General features: G+C 34.5%; 2 protein-coding genes across 5 annotated transcripts in view; both read right to left on the reverse strand.

The window, feature by feature from the left end:
• LOC132033513 (G-type lectin S-receptor-like serine/threonine-protein kinase At4g27290) overlaps window positions 1-22662 on the reverse strand; it is a 39267-nt gene that overhangs the window by 1712 nt on the left and 14893 nt on the right. Inside the window, exons 1-6 of one of the 4 annotated variants that reach the window (XM_059423512.1) lie at window positions 18187-19571; window positions 17815-18044; window positions 17471-17681; window positions 17107-17344; window positions 16874-17024; window positions 16319-16790 (exon numbers count right to left, since the gene is read on the reverse strand). The exons of 2 other annotated variants lie outside the window; for them this stretch is intronic. In XM_059423512.1, the coding sequence (XP_059279495.1) occupies window positions 16488-16790; window positions 16874-17024; window positions 17107-17344; window positions 17471-17681; window positions 17815-18044; window positions 18187-19432 (2379 nt within the window). In that variant the 5' untranslated portion in view covers window positions 19433-19571 and the 3' untranslated portion in view covers window positions 16319-16487. Of the gene's footprint in view, window positions 1-16318; window positions 16791-16873; window positions 17025-17106; window positions 17345-17470; window positions 17682-17814; window positions 18045-18186; window positions 19572-22662 lie in introns of those variants that run through there. One more of the 4 variants, XM_059423508.1, reaches the window with a different exon arrangement.
• On the reverse strand, window positions 11-2118 carry LOC132033017 (G-type lectin S-receptor-like serine/threonine-protein kinase At4g27290). The gene is made up of 3 exons (XM_059422862.1): window positions 741-2118; window positions 369-610; window positions 11-235 (listed from the first exon to the last, which is right to left on the reverse strand). Exons 1-3 carry the CDS (start codon window positions 2026-2028, stop codon window positions 11-13), a joined length of 1755 nt encoding a protein of 584 aa, XP_059278845.1. The 5' UTR covers window positions 2029-2118.

The following is a 22662-nucleotide window of genomic DNA, read 5'->3' on the forward strand; positions in this document are numbered from 1 at the left end:
GTGTAGTAGGTTAGAAATCCAAACCAAATATGTATGAATCTAGGCTTTTGTTAGGCATGTATTCGTAGATTAACATCTTTTCTTCCCCTTGAAGACAGCAACCCAGAAGTCTCACAAGATTCCGATGCTGAAGCTTGGCAATATATATAACTTCGTTCTTGAATTCATTGAGTCCTTGCATGGATGTCCTTGAAAGTCTCTTCACAGCAATTTCTTGTCCCTCTTCCAGCACTCCCTAGAAATGGCAAAGGTATATCAGGGGAACGTAGATTTAAAAAAGATGCAAATATTGCAGAACAAAAATAGTCTCTAACATGCTAATCTTGAGCATAAACTGGTTACTATTCCAGCAAATTTGTAGTTTATACCTTATAAACAGGTCCAAATCCACCCTCTCCAATTTTGTTGTTGACCGAAAAGTTATTTGTGGCTCTTGTTATTGTCGACAATTGGAACATTGGCAGCTCAAATTCGTCTTGGAGTTTTAGTTTCTTCTTCTTTTTCCATATGTACAAAAACAAAATCATTCCTAGCAGAATCATTGCCATCAACAATGAGAAACTCATTGCGAGTATCTCTGTCTTCTTTCTGTTTGAACCTGCCTCAGATTCTACAATCAAATTTTTAAATCAGCCACTGCAATTCAAGATAGGCCACTGACTTTTCGTAATACCATCTCCATGTGTTGAAAAACTAAATTAAAAAGCACATCATGGGAAATTTCTTAAAAAAGTTCTTACCTTGCTCTGAAGAATCCATCCTGATGAAAATGTCTTGTCCTCTTTCAGACAGCTTTCTTATGTCAATCAATTCCCCAATCCAAAACAAGCAACCTTTGTCTCCATTGCTTATATTTAGACTTGAATAAGCTGTGCAGGAGCAGTTCTTGGAGCATACTTGCCTACACTCTTCGAGTGTCATGGTTTTATCGTACTGAGAGTGCCTAGTATCCGGCAACTTGATTCCAGAATATTTTAGAAATACATGTTCCTTGTTGCAATCTAAGGGTGTCCTCCGAACACACCCTCCTGTCCAATCTCCCTTTTCCCATTGTTGTGGATGTTTAGCTACAAACTTCTCCAAACATCCACAAATAGGTTCACTATTTATATCACAGCTCCCATACACACCACACAAACTATATGTGTCACAATTATCCGCAGGTAACTTGAAGTGAGTATGCCATTTCTTTGCCTGATCCACCCACATAAAGCGTTGTATATCACCGTTGCTAGTCAGGACTGTTCTTGTTAAAGCCGAGCTGTAATTAATGAGTGAAAAGCTATAGTAAACCTCCTCTTCATTGAAAATAATGTGAAAATGGCAGCATTCTAGTAGTGATATAGGTGACCCACTAAATCGTATACCATTCCATGGTCCTATACGAGCCCATACACTTGTGCCACGTTTGGTGAGGGCCTGTGGATATCCAGTAGGATCAATGCTACGAGTGAATTCGCCTGGAGCTGGATCATTATCGTTCTTCCATGCTGAAAGGTAAACCTCATGGCCAGTTTGGAAATTCTTGCCGAGCTTCATACCAGGCATGAATGTATCAGTCGGAATATTGAAGCTCTGCCAAAGCAAATTTTCTGAGTTGCCATCGTTTGCATCTTTTACAACAAGATTGCCAGAATCTAAAAGCAGTGCAATTGGATTTTGAACTGATCTTGAGGTGTTGGTGGACCATATAATTTCATTCTTCTCATTGAGAAGAGCTAGTATTCCCGGCGTAGTGACCTTCAAAACAGCAGAAGATGTATTTGTGAGTGGTTTTTCTCTGTTGGCAACCCATACAACTGTTTGGCCATAAGGAAGAATTGGCTTGTACCATATCCCAATATATCGATTTGAGGAACCGCTGGGGTTGAAAAATCCCAGCTCAAAGGTTCCACCGGATGAAACAATAGTTTCACCATCTGTGATGAATTGATTTGTAGTGATTATGTCTGTTGTTGGAGAAGAAAATATCTTGGGTATAGAAGAGCAGAAAGCCAGCAGAAAAAGTAGGAAGAAACTAGCTTCCATGATGATTCCCTGATTAGACTTTACCCAAACTGGATATTGATGCAGTGCTTTCTGGAAAGTGGCAAATACATTTCTGAAATTTGTATTTACTTCATAAATACATTTCTGAAATTTGTATTTACTTCATATCCTTTGGGACACGGCATCGTATTTATTCTGTTTTAATAGTCGTTAATGTCTCTTTGACAAAGTTTACATCCAATAATTGAATAGAGAAACTCCGTTCCCATCTTTGAAAGTCTCACCACCTGACTTTTGTGGATGATACTATTGACAAGTCTCGTCACTTGGATTTTGGTTCCAAAGTTTTCCATACCACTACTTAAATAATCTAATGGACATTTGAAATCAGCAGCGGTGGAGCCCAGGATTTTTAATTTATAGGTTTTGAGTCGCAATATTTTTGCTTACTAGATTTTGAACATATTATTTATACATATTAAATGATGAAAATTTTAATTCAAATATAGAATTTGAGCTAAAGCAATTGGGTTTTATTGAACTTGTAGTTTTAAGGGGACGCGGCTACTCTCCAGTAGAGGTTGCCTCCATTTCGTCCAGTTGTCTCTTTTATGAAATCCTATGCACCAGATTTATTGTTTTCTTAAAAGTGCAAAAGAACCAAAGTATAATCATTATCCGCATATTCTTTTATCTTCATTGTTTAATTTTTTTTCTTTCCTTTCAAATCTCGGCTAAGCACCAAGCGGAAAGAGAAAAAGACATAAAATTCAAATACCATATGCTTGAGTGAGCAGAATTGAAAAAATCAAGAATTTGGTACTTGGGTTTGCAGTTGGGTTTGTACTTCTTATAGCTGGGTTTCGAAGCTTTTATGGATATGGTGGCAAAATGAGTTGATAATTATAATTTCTTTCCCGCCATTCACATCACAGCCGCTGTAATCTGGTCGTTTCAATTGGATAGTCATATTCACAGTACTCTCTTCCTCTTTTTCTAAGAATGTCTGATCCGTGTTCTTCAAATTATAATCTCTCTCTCTCTCTTTAATCATAGCTATATCATATTCTTTTTAACCAGTTCCATCCATCCATTTAGCAAACTGACCAATTAAAATAAGGGTTAGAATGATTATGACACTAATTCATGGATCGGAAAGAGAAATCAAGAGGAGTGACCAGTCTGTGTGTGTCTCTTAATTATTTTGGTTCTTTTGCATTTAAGAAAACAATAAATCTGATCCATAGGATTTAATAAAGGACACATGTCTATCATCCAACAGCGAACTGGACGAAATGGATGCAACCTTTATTGGAGAGGTGCCGCGTCCGTTTTAAAGCTACTCCACTCTTGCAAAAAACACTGAGAGGTTGATAGTTGTAGATATTTTGAGGTTCAGTATAGTGTTTTCCGCTACAACCACTTTTATGATAGACAATGTTATTGTCACTCTGATATTTGATACTAACATAAAAAAAAATTACAAAAATATATTTCAGGTATTGCTAAAAAAGCTTTTTTTTTTTTTTTTCATTTTTCATTTTATAAATATTAGCAAAGTGCTCGTAACATCTGGTATGAGGAAATAATTTTGGTTCAATGTTAGCACTTTGCTAGCCGAAAGTCTTGCCCCTGCGGCAACTTTTCAACACATGAGCCAACCATCTGATGATCAATTGTAGCCAAGAATTTTTTACCAATGTTTTTAAATTTAATACCTTGACACAGTAAATACTTTTTACACAATTGGGTTACATATAGACAATTACATGTAACTTTTTATAATAAGTGGATTAGTAATTTGGACTTTGGAGAATGAGATATCTGACTTGTTATAGCACGTTAAAATAGTATAGGTAAAAAAATATCGTTTGGTGTATATAAGCTAAATTCTTGATCACTACCATATACAAAAGGAGAAAACTAGCTAAGAAGAAAGCAAACTGTTGTTGCCTTTGAAGAGTATACTAACGCGCATCTAATAAGGTAATGGTTGATTTCCTTGAAATTGTAAGTTCCCGCATAAGACTTCCGATGCCTAATGACTGACCCACTTGTATTGACTTTAGAATATTGTTGCCCATCAATCGATTAGCTTAACATATGCTTATATATTTTAAAATCATATGCTTAACATTGTCATATAATGAAATTCTTCACAAAAATTATCTTAAATAATATACATAGTTTATAAAGTAGTAAGTGTTTAATCTGAAATGCAAAGAATGCATCCGTAGCTAAGTATTTAAAATATACTAACTAAAAGATAAATTAAAATGATAAATAGAAAGTTTCTAGATATGTAATTTTAGTATATCTATGTATGATTTCCATAAGTATTTGATTTCAAAATACTAAAAGTGTATAGGTACTTGAGTTATTATAAGAATGCTTAGAATAATCTACCCGTTGGACAATACTTTGGTGAAGTTGGAAAAAATGAGTACTATTTGTTATTGAAATTGAAAATAATATTTCACTTTGAAAAAAAATAGTTAAACTTTGTGAATGAAAATTATAGTTTTTCATTTAAAACACTCCTGAAACTAATTTGTTGTCCTTAAAATTCCTTACTTCAAAGTTGAAGTTAAAAATATGTAAAACACATTGATTTGCAACAAATGTATAAAATTGATTGGTGAGCATCCATGACACAAAAAATGCCATAGGTGATTGAGAGATAAGATTCTCATATTGAGCAATTTTGCTGATTCTTTTTCATTTCCTTTTATATATATATATATACACTCTCTTTTAGTTTTCCCTTTTTTCCTTTTATTTCGCTCCTTATCTAAGTACTTGTCTGGATTTTGAATGGTTCAAATGTATGTTGCTTCTTTTTAACGGAGTTTAGTGAGATAACGAGAAGTTGCGGGATGATCAAATGTAACAAATGAAACCTAGTGAATTGATTAAATGATCCTCTATAAAATATAACAGATCGTTTTTGTGTTATTTCAGAATCGTCCATGTATACAGAGAGTCATATACCTCTATTCATTTTGTAAAGACCCCTTTTAACTAATTTCCTCCCATATATTTGGTCTCATGTTAGGTGGGTTCTGAATGGACATTTCTTGGTTATTGAAATTAGTTTCTTCTCCCTTGTTTTTCAATTCAAGTAAAATATGCATCTTTCTCCAAATTGATTTTCTTGAGAATTTTATCTAGTTTTCTCGAAGTATGACGCAATGTACCATAAGAGAATGAACAAACTACTTTTTGAGGTGAAGGCAGGTTATTGGCATCAAAATGAGTTGCGTCAATTGATAAATTTGTTTTCATTGGCTCATAGCTGTCGGCTCTCTAGTTCGTAAGTTCCTCTTTTACCTTTCAATAACTTAAATGGTTAGGATTTTAGTATTGTAAGGAAGATCTGTGATTTCTCTATTGAAAAGAGGATGTGCCTAAATGTTTCGTTTATTACCTTCTTGTTTGTGTTGTTGATAGAAAGAGGCATGAGTCTAACAAGATTTTTTAATTGATTATTTAATTTATCATTGTCATGTCCCGAGCCATGGCCTGCGCGTAACACGACATTGGTTGCCTTGCTGCATGTGGCCGAGAGAACCACATGGCTTGCTGAATCAACATGGGGCATGAACTGATGCGGGATACACTTTAAAACATGGATAGTCTGGATAACATGAGTCCTCATAATACTAATAAAAATGTTGTTTAAATCATAATGCGGAAATAGTTTGAAAGTATGTAAATACTGAGCCAATACTAGCTATGCGACTCTGAACATCTGACATGACATAACTAAACTAGTCTATGAAACCTCTGACATGAGTCTGACTGCTAAACCGTTTACCGGGACAAGGCCTCCGGCATACCTTAACTGCATAACTAACATGAAAGCAAAGTAGAGATAAGACCCCGAATGAAATGAGGCTCACCAATAGCTGATACAAGCAATGATCCTAACGAGCAGATCCGTCGTCCTGTAAGTCAATCCCTGCTAATACAGGCCCCCAGGCAAAAAAAAGGGACGTCAGTACATTTGAATTGTACTGGTATGTAAAGCAACTGAACGAAATAAACATGACACATGGAATAATATAATTGAAACTGAAACTGTATCTGTAAATTGAACATGAACATGAGCATCATCTTACATGAATATATATGTATAACATGAGTAAAACATTTTAGGTGGGAGAGCCTTAGTATAACCAACATGTAACCACCACATGAGCATGTGGCGTCTGATATCTACCCGATCAGCTAAGCCATCTCACACCTTGCCAGAGTACGAGACATGAACATGACCTAAATAGATCCAATAATCCGCAATGGGCAAACATGAAGGAATCGTCCTAACTGGGCGGAGCAATCTTTATCCTACGCTGGCATACATAGTTTCAGGTTATCCAAGCCTTCTCGGTAATCTATGCAACTCCCAAAACATGAACATGGATATAATTGACTTAGTGGGCCATGAATTATATAAACATGATTTGTGATTGTATTATATCATGAAGATATATATGTAGTATGACTTGTATGAAAACATGTAGAATTTCATGAAAATAAACATAATAGTTCATATCTTGCATTTAAGAACCCATAGAATTCAAGACATGGATATTCATGGATTAGAGATGGATTCTCAGCAACCAAAATGGAATGTCAAGAATACAATAACGAATTAGTAATACAAACATGGTATAGCATGATACTTGTAACTTAGGTTTATCATGAATTATAATAGAAATCCTAGGTTTATGGAACTTCGTGTTTTCATGGATGAACGTGTCGTGGGGAAGAACAATGATGCTCCTACCCATGGATAGAAACCTTACGTACCTTAATCGCTCCAAAACTTGTAACAATGGTCTGAACTTGGAGAAGAAATTCAAAAGCTTGAACCTTGAGATGAGTTTTCTTGGAAACCCTAGGTTAGAAACAATGAATTTCTATTTAGGATTCATGGATATACGTTAGAATCCACTTGGAATGTTTGGATTAGGCTTGCCTTGATGTATTTCAATAGTAGGAGGAGAGAACCTTCGTCTTTAGGGCTTGAGGATATGAAAAATAGAGTAAAAGGCTGAAGTCCCGTATTTATACTTTTTCTGTGTGTTGGCAAATATACGATCGGTATTTAGATATACGGTTCGTATATCTTGGTCGTATTTCCAACGGTCAATTTCCGAAAACTAAGATTTTCCCCCCGAGATACACTTATTATACGGTCACAAATACGGCCCGTACTTAGAAGTACAGTCTGTATTATTTTGACGTATTTTACTTGGCAAATTCCAATAGCTCAAAATTTTTCCATGCATCGATACGGACCACAAATACGGTCCGTATAAATTTATACGAAGGGAAGTACGGTCCGTAAAAATATTATGGTCCGTATTACTGGGCGTAAAACTGGTACTTCACTGAATTAAAACAAATTTAATTCAAACACTTACCGTTGGTTTCTAAGTCCCCCAATCATGAACATAACTTAGTTTAAAGGTACGAGGTGTTAGAATCATATAGAGCGTGAAATATTTGCAAGCATTAGTAATGGGCTATTATCGTTATTTCCAAAATTTAAAAACTCATGCTAAAATGTAAGCCTCATGGACAGTTTGGAAATTCTTGCCGAGCTTCATACCGGGCATGTCTGTATCAGTTGGAATATTGAATCCCTACCAAAGCAAATTTTCTGAGTTGCCATCGTTTGCATCTTTTCGAACAAGATTGCCAGAAAAGTAGTGCAATATTTGGATTTTGAACTGATCTTGAGATGTTGGTGGACCACATAATTTCATTCTTGTCACTGAGAAGAGCTAGTATTCCCAGCGTAGTGACCTTCAGAACAGCTGAAGATGTACTTGTGAGTGGTTTATCTCTGTCGGCAACCCATATAAGTGTTTGCACAGGAAGAATTTTCTTGTACCATATCCCAATATATCGCTTTGAGGAATCATCGGGGCTGAAGATGTAACACCCCGTACTTTCGGGCTAAGGTTTCACTCGTAAGATAATGATATAATAGAACTAATATGGGAGATGTAGAAACTGTTTTGAAACCTAATCAAGCCATGATAAAAGTCTTAGGACAAAGCAAAGTCAGAAGCTATTTTACGGAGGATGTTTTCAAGTGAGTTTGCACAAGGTCTCACTTCAAGCTAGAATAACCCCTTTATTAATTGGGAATTTGGGAAAACATCCTTAATGAAAGTTGTAGGCCTTTGCAATGCCTTTCCATCCATGTATTGTAGAGGTCAACATATGTACAAAAAGTTATGGCCGTTTTACTGAAGGGTCGCAGAGCAGTCCGCCGGACAAGGGTATGCGTCGCAGAAAATGCGACGCAAATGGCCATCTGCGATGCATTTCCCAATGCATTTGGGCCAAATTTTCCGTCCCGAAGTTTCCAACATTCTGTTTCGAAAGTGCGTCAGCATCTGCGACCGCAGAAGGCCATCTACGGTGCAGATGCCAACGCGGACTCATCTGAGGTTCATTAAAATAGCGTTTTTCCTAATTTTTATTCTATTTTTTAGTTCTCCAAGCCTTAGCACGACTTTTCTCTCCTCTCCTCATCCTCCCACATCAAGGTAAGTCTCTCCCATGTATTTCTAAGTAATACTAACACATAAACATGGATTCTTACTAAGATTCTACACTACAATCTTAGGGTTTTCAAGAAAACCCTTCTCAAGGTTTCAAGTTTAGATTCTTGGGGTTCTTCTTCAAAAGTTCAGACTTTCTCTTCAAGTTTTATAGCAACTAAGGTATATAGGGCTTCTATTCACGTGTGGGAACATCATTTTCATTGTTCTTCCCCACTCCACGTTTAATCCATGAAAACATGACTTCTCCTCAGAATTAGAAAATTATGTCTCAGTTCATGACAAACCTAGGTACATGCAGAGGCGGATCCAGGATTTGAAGTTTCCGGGTGCCATGCGTCATTCAATCAATTTGGGCTTTGGGTCGGATTATTCATCTTTTCAGGCTTTGATTCGGGTTATTCGTCTTTTCCGATGAAACATTTATTTATAGCAATATACAGAAGAGAAAAACATAAAACTTCCAATAATATTACTAATATCATAAATATCCATCATTCATTTACAATTGTCCTCGACGAGGTTTCATCTTCTGAAAATGATCAATGATGACATCATTACTTACATTTGTAAATACATCACGCTCTATGTAACAAACTAAACAATCATTCAAATATTGATCACCAATGTTATTCCGCACTTCATTTTGGATCCGCTTCATGGATGAGAATGCTCTCTCCACAGTTGCGGTAGCAACAGGTAAGATCAAAGTTAATTTCACAAGTAAATAAACAAGTGAATAAGTATCCACAAGATTTGTCTCAACCAATGCTTTTGCCAAATCACGAATTCCTTGCAAGTTGGAGAACTTGGGATTACCACTTCGCATATGAAATATGAAAGTATCGAGTTGGTAACTCAAATCTCTAATCTGTACTTCATGAAGAGGGTTTGTTTATTTGATGAGAATTGAGAAGAGAGGGTTTGTTTCTTTGATGAGAATTGAGAAGAGAGAGAGTTTTTTTTTTTTTTTTTTTTTTTTTTTTTATGAGAAGGAAGAGAGGGAAACTTATGTTTTCAACTTTAAGAAATAAAAAAGTCGAAGATTAAAAAATTAAATTAAGTCAACAACAATTATAGAAATAAGAAAAGAGAATATAAAGTTAATGGGAAATTGGGAATTGTTTTGTACTCACTGCCCAGTCACATTGCTGACTGCTTATTGTTGCCAGCAAGGTAAAAATAAAAATAAAGTGCAGCGTGCAGCCGCTGGGATTCGATCCTGCGACCAGACAGAAGAAAACAGAGCCCTTCGCCACTGGCACCAGCGGGTCATTTTGTAGTGAGGGTGCCACTTTAAATATTTGTACATAGTTTCTGTATATATACAAATATATACATAGGGTTTCGGGCGAAGCTTGCGGGTGGCGTGGCACTCCCACGACCCATAATGGATCCACCCCTGGGTACATGTCAATATTTATATGTTATTATGCTCAATCATGTTTCCGTTAATTGTATTCATGAATATCATTTTGATTATCATGAATTTGTCTGTAATCCACGAATACTAATGTTTTGAATTCCATGGGTTCTCAAATACAGGACATGAATCAATATTATTCCGTTCTATAGATTTTACATGTTTTCATGTTTCATACAAGTTATATTATATATCTATATACATGTTAGATTATACATACAATTCATGTTTATAAGTCATGTTTACAAATCATGTTTACAAGTCATGCTTACAAGTCATGTTATACAGATCATGAGGTCAGATGCCACCTATATTTATGTTCATGTTTTGGGAGTAGCATAGGTTTACCGAGAAGGTGCAGACCACCTGAAACTACGTCTGGCAATGCAGGGTAAGGATCGCTCCGCCCAATTAGGACGACACCTTCAGACTAATAATTGGATCATTTCATGTCATGAGATTGCTCTGCTGGTCGAGCCAAGTACCAGACTCCACGTACTCACTTGGTGATTTCATGTTGTCGGTTATACTAAGGCTCCCCCCCCCCCCCCCCCCCCCATTATATATATAATAGAGTGGGGTCGACTTGGTCAAGATTTTGGATAGCTGTGGAAATCAACTTGTTAGATTACACCAAGTCCATTTCTGGTCTTGCCATGAAAGTTGGGCAATTAAAGGATCACTCCCATGTGATAGTAAACCACAAAAGGACAGTGTACGTCCTTCAATTTGAAGTGATATGGAGGACCACATGTCCAAGTTCAACCCCACTCTTAAATTCATATTTTGAAATATTCATCAAAACTTTATGATGCATCGACCACTTAGGACATACTATATATAGTTTGGCACTACGAATCTAATTACTCATGGAGTAATTTATTGTCCTTGATAAAATCTAGCTAAAATTTGTGTCTTTTCTGCCTTAAAACAATCTCTTACTCGTGTCAACAGTGACCTAGTTGCTACCCATTCAAGAAAGACGATGCCAATTACACTTTTATTTTGAGGAATGAGCGGATGGTATGTGTTTGATCTCTATCAACTTCTATGATATTCTGAAGAAGTAATTTCGTACATCAGGGTGGATTAGTCATTGGTCAATAAATGTAATGAAACATAGATTCATTAGATTGTAGTATAGTTTTCCTTCTTCAAGTAAAAAGAAGAAAATAAAAAATTCATGATTAAGTACTCCCTCCGTATCATATTACTTGGTCACTTTCCTTTTACACGCCCCTTAAGAGATCATAAATAAAATATGACTTTACTACCTTACCCCTATCTCTCTCCCATAAATACATTCTAATCAATATTTACTATTTTCAAGAACTTTTAATACTAAGGGTAAGATAGAAAATATTTAATTAATTTTATCTTGGTTTTATAAATGAACAAGTAATTTGAGACATATATTTTTAGTAATGTGGCCAAGTAATATGAGACGGAAGGAGTATAACTTTGGGGGTGGGGGTCAACAAATAGCCACTTTTTCAGTACCCGTAATGGAAAAATAGTACTATCTTAGAGTTCCAATATTACGAGTGAAACTTCAAGATAATGTACCGAAATTTCATCTATGAAATTTGAAAGTCGAGGACAGTAACTATCTGAAAACTAGCTACCATCCCGGAGTTTTTACATATATATTGTAAGAAAGACATGTAATAACCTTAATTATGAGATTATCAGAGGGTGTTTGTGAAAGTTTAGGGACTAGTCAAACTGACATATAAGCACTTTTTGGCTTATAGTCAAACTAACATATAAGCACTTTTTGGCTTATTTACTCATGCATTTAATTAGTAGACATTCAAAGTCATCCAAACTTGTGAATTTTCAACTACAAGCTATTCTGATATATGTGGTTCCTATATTTCTCCTAGTTCTCAAATTATTTTTTCTTAAAATAATATTTTAACTTCCTCTCATTTCATATATGCGACTCCTCCTTCTCCTTAAACAATAGTACTTTTTAAATTTATAATATATTTTTTTAAAAAAATTTATAATATGTTGTTAAATCTTAAGGGCGTTTTAATTATTTTGATAAAAGAACAGTTATCAACCAATTTTTTTAACAAACACAATAATTATTTATTATTAATTTATGTATCTTTATTCAAATACATAATTGCTTAAAATTAAGTTCGGCAGGCCATGCGTATAAGCAATTATTTTTCTACTCTAATCTCTTTTATTTAGTACCGCACTAATTGAAGTAGTAAGGATGAATTTGAAAGAAAAAAAAATAGTAAATGCCTCTTTTATCTTATTTCTAAAAGGGCAATGGTGCAAATATACCCCTTAACTTTGCGATTTAGAGCGGATATATTTCCGTTAAAAAAGTGGTGTATATACACTCTTTCCGTTACAAATGGTGCAACTATACCTCTGACCTCACACAAATAGTGCAAATATACCCGTTTTGCAATGAGATTTTTTTTTAAATCATTTAGCTTGTTTTTTAATTAAAAAAGAATGCCATGTGGCTTTAAAAAAGGTCTACCCATTTTTTTTTAGTAGACATATTTTTCTAACGCCACATGGTAAGTTCTTTTTTGGTGGGTCGGGTCTGATTTGTTTAAACAAATATCTCTGTGGCTTTTTTTTTTTTTTTTTTTTAAACAAAAAAAAGTCTACCCATTTTTTTAAACGTACCAGACTTAATTCACGTAAAAAAATTATCATGTGGCTTGAGAAAAATATGTGTACTCAAAAAAATGGATAGTCTTTTTTTTTTTTTTTTAAAGCAACGTGGTATTTTCTTTAATTAAAAAATAAACTAAATGATTTTTAAAAGAAATTCCGTCAGCAAAAAGGGTATATTTGCACCATTTTGTAACGATAGGGGTATATTTGCACCACTTTTATAACGGGGGCATATCTGCTCTAAATCTAGAAGTTGAGGGGTATATTTGTACCTTTTCCCTTTCTAAAACTTCCCTTGTTGAAGAAGCGTTTACCGAAAAGAGTGATTCAAAAGGGTAAAAGGTCAAAACTCTCCCTAGACCATGCGACTTTTAGAAACTTAGGATTATTTTGCTAACTTGCTGTTGCACCCTATTTTTACCAAGGCTAAATAAAGTACAACTTATGGGGCTCTAAAAGGATTGATAATGTACAGAGTCGCCACCTAGTAATTTTGTCGCCACCTAGTGATTTAAGGTATACTAGGGTACCTATAAATTATTAATATATGCAATTTAAAAATGGTCTTAAAAAAATAAGTGAGATTTTCGGTAACGGTTCAAATTATTCTGAAGGAGAGGTGTTAAGCATCCTTCAGAATCCGCAAAATGTGGTTACTGGCTGGTCCAACTTTAACTATACGAGAGATGTGTAAAAATGATTCGTTATTACTTACAATGAATTTTAAATATATTCAAACAAAGAATGATAAATATGAATGTTAAGTAGTAAAAGTAAATATCTATATACGCAAAATATAAAAAAAATTTAAAAAACAATAAGATAGATAAGTAAAGTATAAAATTATTGTATTTATGAACGGATATATAAAATAAACTTTAAGTTTTTAAAGAATTAGATTAAAAAAGAAACAAACTTATGATTACTAAAATATAAAAGGAAAGCTCATAAAGTGACTTAGAGAATGAAGGGATATATAAAGAATAAGTAGCTAATGAAGGATTTAATTGAGAAAATAAACAAAGTATAGAAAAGAAAGGGAGTAAAAATATATAGTTAAATGACTAATCAATATTAGCTAAAAGAGTCAACTGGTACGTGATTGAAGAACCAATGTAGCATAAAGGTTTATAAAAAATATATATATATGATAAATATAATACTGTTTTATTTTTATTTTTATCTTTTTTTGTTGTTAGAAGACGTAACAAATTTGAAGGATATTTACAGATCTTCAAGAAAATTTATTTAAAAGAATAATTTTAGTATACAAGAATAAAATATGCATGTAGAGAATACTAACAAATATGAGTATAATAGTATGAATAGGATGTGATACAAATAAAGAATGTAACGTGAATGTTCTTATATTGAAATAAAATAATACTGACCTAATGTTAATTTGCCTGAAACCCATAGTAGATTTTAAATCATATAAAGCAGAACGTAAATAAATAAATATCGTTGGGGCACCCAAGTAGAGTTTCACTATCATTTGTGTTTTGTACAATTTTAAAATCATAAAAGTAAATAAAAACAGAGAATCTGAGAAAATCTTCCAGTGTCGTCTTTGGGAAATAACTCCGGATACGTGTAGAAGACTTAGTAAATATGTTAGTAAGGGATAAATATTCTCCTAAATGAATTAAAGAAATGATAATAAATATATAATGAGATTTAAAATAAAAATCCATCTTATGTGTAGGGGACGCCTCGAAAATCGACGAAAATTTCTTCATCGGCCAAAAAGTATATAATGTATTCAATATCCATAAACCAGCAAAAAATAAAAAAATCAGTTCCTCTTCTTAATATCCCTTTTTCAAAAAATGCATACGTGCAAAGTATTCAACAAATGAAAAACATGTCAAAAATAAAAACAATAAGTAAACATAAATGTCAAGTATGCAGTAAAAGAGATATGAAAATGTAGAGCAAAAACAGGAGAACACCACATTCAAAAGATTTGTGTGTAGTGTGTGTAAGTGTAGAGAAAGAGACGAGAGATTGGAAACTTCTTTTTTTGGTAGAAATGAGAGATTCGTGGGTTGAAAGGGGAATGAGAATCAGCTAAGCGTGGAGAAAAATGAGGGAGCGGTGAGATAAAAAAGGAAAGAAAAAAGAAAAGAGAAGTTGAAAGAGGAAGAAAGAGAATTTATTTGGGAGTAGAAAAAGAAAGATTGTATCATTGAAAAAATGGGGGAGAAGGAGTAAATTTAGCGATAAGGTTAAAAAAAAAAAAAACACATTTGAGGCCCGTAGAGAAGAAAAAAAGAGGAAAAAGAAATCATATGAGAGGTAGATGAGATTTTAATTGTACACCGAGCGATAATTCGGTAATTTGCACAAGGTGAATCTTGAAATATTTCTGAATTAATTGTGTTGCGATAAACTCTTCCGACTTTTCTGTATTAACGAACTGTATTAAAATATAACTAATATACATAAAAAAAATGCGACTATCAATATACAATTTTAAAAAATGTAAATAAAAATGTGATTGATACTAGAAAATGTAATGTGTTGTAAAGAAATAAAAATGATTATTTACTGAGATATAATTGCACTGTTGTGCTGTATCTGTACAAATGACTCTGAAAAAGTAATGATTATTGAAATTAATTCAAATGATAATAAATTGATAAAAATCCTAATCTTTGCATAAATAAGGATAAGTACCAATAAATTGTATTAAAATTTGAGAAATATGTAAAAAGTTGCATTTTGTGCTATTTTATGCTGAGATGTTAAGTTCAAGCAGGATGAGCCAAAATTGATATCAACACTTACCCCTAATTAAATTTGACCTCTTTTCTAAAAAAAACTACTTAATAATTTTTAATTATATAAATAAGGGTAATTTTTTAAAGGATAAGATCAATTTTTTCTTGAAATTTTAAAACATAAAAAAAATGAAAAGCCTAAAGCTTCATTTTATTTAGAAACTGAGAAAGTAACAATTTTGCTTTCCAAGTAAATAACACTCCAAAAAGACAAAGAAAAGGGGATTCAAAAAGTTAAATTTCAAGTCTCAACCCTCAAGGTTAACTGTAATTCCATGCGTGGATGACGGTAACACTGTGCAGATAACAAGCCGTGTTGTAAGACCTTTTTCCTTCTTCCTTTTTGGAGTTTTTTTTTTTCCTGTTGATGAGCGGGCACTGTAAATTTGATGGTTCTGTGGTTAAATAATGAAATTTTAATACGTTAATACGCTTAAGTTGGTAATGCGATTTTCGGTTTACTTATTATTACTCCGCAATGACATTCTCATGGCTGGTTGGCCAGGCAAGAAGGATATGGTCCTTATTTCTCTTTTTTATTTTTCCACAGTGTCTGCTAACATGGACAATTGTGAATGCTAACGAGGATTCTGTTTGCGTATTAGAGTCTGATATCTTTCTAAGAAATAAATTAAATTTTAGTTGTAGGTCTAACAAATACAAAAACAATTCAAGTTAAGGTAAAGTGCTGCTTAAATTCAGATAACAACTTTGTACCATTTTCTGGATATATACTTTACTAAAAACTGGAGCTGCAATGCGCGAAATTTCCAATACTAACATAGATTTTGTGCTGTGGCTATATTTCTGGAAAACAAATTAACATATGGAAAACAAATTAACATCTTTAGAAGTTTTGTGATATAAACATATCTAATATTTCTATTCAGTGAACAATAGAAATAGAAGAATATTTCATCCATAAGTAGATAACATCTTCAAGTAGAAAAGTTCAACTTGATGTTTATTTTAAGTACTACTGTATTTCTCAATAACCAAAGTTCTAAAATATCTTTCCTGTTCATGTGCACGCAAGACAAAATAGTTATTCTGTCACACCTATCGAGGATCTAACAATGTGATTGTGAATTCAGTTTTTGAACTTCCTGTATGAGATACTGAGTTTGCTTCATCAAATACATTTCGTTCTGTGAAAAATCCTGGTTCTTTTGCTTTTGGCAGTAGACTCTCATTAGCCAACATCTGAACCACAGAAAACATGCTTGGTCTATCATCTGGATGCCGTTGCACGCATAATAAACCCACTTGGATTGACCTTAAAACTTGAGAACTATTGCAAGAGTCAGCTAGGTGCTCGTCAATTAGTTCCGAGGACCTATCTTCTTTGTAAAGCTTCCATGCCTGTTTGAGTTTAGAACATATGGATCATGACAAATTCAAACTGTTGTACAGAAAAAAATGAGTACATATTATACTGTGCTTACATGACCGAGAAGGTTAAGGTTGTGATCTTGATGCACAAATCCTCTATTTCTCTTGCAACTCACAATCTCTAACACCAATACGCCAAAGCTAAACACATCTGATTTTACCGAGAAGATCCCGTCTATTGCATATTCTGGGGACATGTAGCCACTTTCCAAAAAAACAACACCGTGAAAATAAAAAAAGCGGGATTTCATATGAGAATACTTTGTATGATATTAGAGATTCTTACTGTGTCCCAACCACATTGCATGTTTTTGCTCCCATCTCATTTCCTGGAACACTTTTGGCCATACCAAAGTCTGATATCTTTGGATTCATTTCTATATCTAGCAAAACATTGCTTGCTTTAAGGTCTCTATGGATAATCCGTAGTCGAGAGTCTTGATGGAGATACAATAAGCCACGAGCAATTCCGTTGATGATGTGGAAATGCTGTGGCCAATCAAGTAACTTTTTCTTTGTTTGATCTACAAAAAAAGCTTTCTTGTTAAATTTTTAGAAAACATGGTTTGCCTTGGTCTAAATTCTTTGTTACGACTAATAAACCCTAGTATTGCTCATTTTAGTTTGTGTAGTAGGTTAGAAATCCAAACCAAATATGTATGAATCCAGGCTTTTGTTAGGCATGTATTCGTAGATTAACATCTTCTCTTCCCCTTGAAGACAGCAACCTAGAAGTCTCACAAGATTTCGATGCTGAAGCTTGGCAATATATATAACTTCGTTCTTGAATTCATTGAGTCCTTGCATGGATGTCCTTGAAAGTCTCTTCACAGCAATTTGTTGTCCCTCTTCCAGCACTCCCTAGAAATGGAAACGGTATATCAGGGGAACGTAGATTTAACAAAGATGCGAATATTGCAGAACAAAAATAATCTCTAACATGCTATTCTTGAGCATAAACTGGTTACTATTCCAACAAATTTGTAGTTTATACCTTATAAACAGGTCCAAATCCACCCTCTCCAATTTTGTTGTTGACCGAAAAGTTATTTGTGGCTCTTGTTATTGTTGACAATTGGAACATTGGCAGCTCAAATTCGTCTTGGAGTTTTAGTTTCTTCTTCTTTTGCCATATGTACAAAAACAAAATGATTCCTAGCAAAATCATTGCCATCAACAATGAGAAACTCACTGCGAGTATCTCTGCCTTCTTGCTCTTTGAACCTGCCAAAGATACCACAGCCATTTTTTTAGTCAGCCAATTCAAATCGAGGTAAGCCACTGTTTTTGCATACATGGTCTCCATACGTTCAACAACTAAGTTTAAAAACACATCATTAGAAATTTCTTTAAGATAAGTTCTTACCTAGCTCTGAAGAATCCATCCTGATATAAATGTCTTGTCCTTTTCCAGAGAGCTTTCTGATATCAATCAACTCCCCAGACCAAAATAAGCAACCTCTATCTCCATTGCTTATATCTAGGCTCGAATAAGCTGTGCATGAGCAGTTCATTGAGCATACTTGCCTACACCCTTCGAGTGTCATGGTTTTATTGTACTGAGAGTGCTTAGTGTCCGGAAGCTTAATTCCCGAATATTTTAGAAATATATGTTCCTTGTTGCAATGATATGGTTTCCTCCGAACACACCCTTTTGACCAATCTCCCATTTCCCATTGTTGTGGATATTTAGGTACAAACTTTTCCAAACATCCACAAACAGGGGAACTACCTATGACACAGCTCCCATAGGCACCACATAAGCTATATTGATCACAAGTATCCAGAGGAATGTTGAGGTTATTCCAACTCTTAGTTCGATCCACCCACGTCAACCGTTCTATATAACCATTGTTCAGGACTAGCCTTGATAACAACAAGCTGTTAATGATAGAAAAACTAAAGTAAACCTCCTCCTTATTGAAAACAAATTGAATTGTATATATGTTGCTTTTTATTTGTTGTGGTGCGGGTGCTCCACTCCACCGTAAACCATTCCATGATCCTGCTCGAGCGAATACCCTTGTACCGTGTCTGATGAGGGCCTGTGGATAACCAGTAGGATCAAGGTGGAGAGTGAATTCCCCTGGTGTTGGATCGTTATGGTTCTTCCAAGCTGAAAGGTATACCTCATGACCAGTTTTAAAATTTTTGCCAAGTTTCATATCAGGCAATTGCGTATCAGTTGGAAAATTGAAGCTCTGCCAAAGGAAATTTTCTGGATTTCCATCATTTGCAACTGGATTTTGGACTGATCGTGAGGTGTTAGTGGACCATATAATTTCATTCTTGTCACCAAAAAGAACTAGTATCCCTGATTTGGTGACCTTAAAAGCAGCAGAAGATGTGTTTGTGAGTGGTTGTTCTCTGTTGGCAACCCATACAACTGTTTGCTCATAACGAAGAATTTGCTTGTACCATATCCCAATATATCGATTGGAGGAACTGCTGGGGCTGAAAAATCCCAGCTCAAAGGTTCCACCGGATGAAACAATAGTTTCACCAACTGTGATGAATTGATTTGTATTGATGGAGTCTGTTGTAGTTGTAAAGATCTTGTGTATGGAAGAACAGAAACACAATAGAAGAAGTAGGAAGAAACAAGATTCCATTATTGATGCCTTGATGATGCCTAAGCCTTTTAATTTGGTCGCCTATATATAGCCTATAATATTTAGACTTAAGGTGCTGCTTCACAGTCTTTAATTGTGCTAATTACTTTCACAACCTTTTGGACACGGCAGCTGCACTACTATTATTTCTACTAGTCGTTATCGCATATGAGGATTGAAGGCTTTTATTGCCTCTTCCTTAAGTTTATTTGGAACATTTGAAAAGTAAAATAAGACAGATGGCTATGGGCCAGCCCACCAAGACCTAAGAAATCCCTCACAAAGTTTGTCATACGACAACTTGCAACAAGTTGATACTCAGGTTCAGCCCTTCGTCGAGTGTTTGTTTATGTGCTCTGTGTTTCTTTTTCTTTTCGTTGTGAAGTGCTACCTACATTGTTGAGGCTACTGGGTACTTGAGAAATAAGTATATTTCAGTAGCAACCCACTGCAGAGCTGCCTCACCAACATCGTCCTAGCTCCCATACGTACCAAGTTAATGAGTTATGCTGGGTTGACTCCAATAAATCTCACAGAAAAACCTTACTCACTCTGTTCAATTTATGTAAACCTATTTCCTTATTAGTGCGTGCCAAAAAGAATGTTTTCTATATTTGGAAATAATTTACCTTTATGCAATAATTTATAGCCACATAAAATATATTCGACTCATTTAACGCCATAAGTTTAAAAGTCTTTTCTTCTTTCTTGAACTCTGTGGCCAATCAAATGGATTCATATAAATTGAATTGGAGGAAGTACTATGTTTTGATAGTGTAATATCTAAGACATTCAACTTGGCCAAGATTTTGGATAGCTAGCTTGGGAAAACTATTTGTCAGTGGTTTAAAAGTCCTTTTCTGGTCCGCTAACTAATTAGCAGTATACCTCTTAAAGAAGAGAGGAAATTGCCATGCAAGTTGGGCAAATTAAAGTTAATGTAGTATTAGAGCCCGTTTGGATTAGCTTATAAGTTGCTTATAAGTTGCTTAATTCGTTTTACTTTTTTGAGTGTTTACCATTACAAAGTCATTTTGTCTTAAAATAAACTCAAAAAAATAATTAGCCCATTTGACTTAGCTTATCTAAAGAACATAATAGAAATGGAAAAAATAAGCCAAAAAAATAAGTTAGACTACCCCAACTTATTTTTTTAGCTTATGTTCGCAAACATGACTTTATGCGATAAGCCCATCCAAACAGGCTCTTACATCCATGTGACAGTAAACCGCAAAAGGATAGTGTACGTCCATCAAGTTGAAGTGATATAAATATGGAGGACCGCATGTCCAACCGCACTCTTAAATTCATATTTGGAATATTCATCAAACTGGTATAGAGAGCCGTACTATAGCACCTTCCACTTGGGATGATGGCTATTTTTCAAAGAAAGTGCCAAAACTATTTTTACATAACGTAGTCAAAGTTATGACATTCACAATGGTAAAAAGTGAATCTTGGGCCTAACTCTCCCAACACGCCGCCGCACGCTCAGGACTGGACATCTGAAGCGTGACAACATTTTTTTGCACGGATTATCCTTCAAAGGCTCAGGTCTTTAATTTTTGTCCCTTAAATTACTAGTCTTTAATTTTTGACCTTCGCCTAAAATACCCCGAGGTTCTGGGTTCGAACCTGGCTTAGTAAAAAAATCAAATTCAGAGTTTCGTAGAAAAATTAGGCCTTAAGGCAGCGGTTTGCAAAATTCTAACTGACTAAAAAAAAAAAAAAAAAAACTGCCTTAAGTTAGAATTTACTTTATGCCTGAAGGCAAAACTCTAATTGAGCGGAGATTCGAATCCGGAACGTAGGAGTTTTAGGCGAAGGGCAAAATTAAAGATTTTCAATAATGATGGCCAAAAATTAAAGACCACCCCGAAATAAGGGCATTCCAGCGAATTGCCCCGTGGACAATATAAGATTGGGGGCCAATATCAGGTAAACAATTAATTGGGATTATCTTGACTCTGATACCATATAAAGAATGGATTTTGAGTTTAACTCAACCCCAAAAGTTAGCTCATGAGGAGAGGATTCCTCAAGTCCATATAAGGAGACATAGTAACTCATCCACAACCGATGTGGGAGAATCCACATAAGGAATATTAAAATTTAAAATCCAATTTGTTCTGCCTAAACAATGACAGCACACATAAACTGTTAACCGGATGATATTGAAGCCAATTCAAATTAAGTCGGGATTATGTCTTCATAGATAACACCATTTGTTGTGTAAATATGTCATAAGATTCGAAAGAGCATAGGTCGAAAGCATCGATATATCGAAATATGAGATAAGAAAATAGAGCCACCACAAATCATAATATCCTCGAGAATCCCACCCACCCCATAACTCTCTTGTATAATATTCATTTATTGACACGCGATGGAACCTAACAGCATGTCATGTAGTAGAGTCATTTGGTTTAGTGACACCTTACTATATCTAGAGGTGGTTCTAGAATTTTAAGTTTGATGAGTCTACTATTTAATATATGAACGTATACTTGAATGATATTATTTTTAAGGGAAAAAACTCAAATTTGCTATTGAACTATCCGAAATGGCTCATTCATGCCACCCGTTAATAGTTGAGTCTATTTATACTATTGTCGTAACCAAAATGACTCATTCATGCCACGTACTGTTAACAACTCAAATGGCAGGTTTTAAAATACCAGATTTTACATGTGGTGTCTAATAAGGTCCACGTCACTAAATTAACCCATTTCAAATTAAATTAAAACTCATTCCAAACCCGACCCATTCCCTTTTAATCAAACCTAAATCTAATTTCCCTTTTTTATTCCAAATCATTTTTCATTTTCTTATATAAATAATAAATCAAAATAAAATAAAAGCAGCTTAATATGGAAAATTACAAAGAAGGTTATTGTGATGAAACAAATTTTGATTGGAGATCTTTGAAATTATGGCTAATCTCAATGTTAGTTATTCGAAGTCATTCAATTGGGAGGGGGAAAGGAAAAGAGAAAATGAAAAGAAAAGAAAGATTTCGGAGAAAAAAAAAAAAAAAAACAGAAGTTCTCACATCTGATTAAGAAAAAAGATTCGGTTGTTCTCAATAACCAAAACCCGAAAGTTCCCTCCAAAACCCAGTCTCTAAAAGCCCTCGTTTCCAACACAGAGAGTTTCTCCCCTAATCGCAAATCTTCTTCAGTTTCACTTTGATTCAACTAATTGGCGTTTCAATTATTTGGCCCGAGAAG

Source organism: Lycium ferocissimum, chromosome 10, assembly GCF_029784015.1.
Source record: "Lycium ferocissimum isolate CSIRO_LF1 chromosome 10, AGI_CSIRO_Lferr_CH_V1, whole genome shotgun sequence".
NCBI classification, from domain to species: Eukaryota; Viridiplantae; Streptophyta; class Magnoliopsida; order Solanales; family Solanaceae; genus Lycium; species Lycium ferocissimum.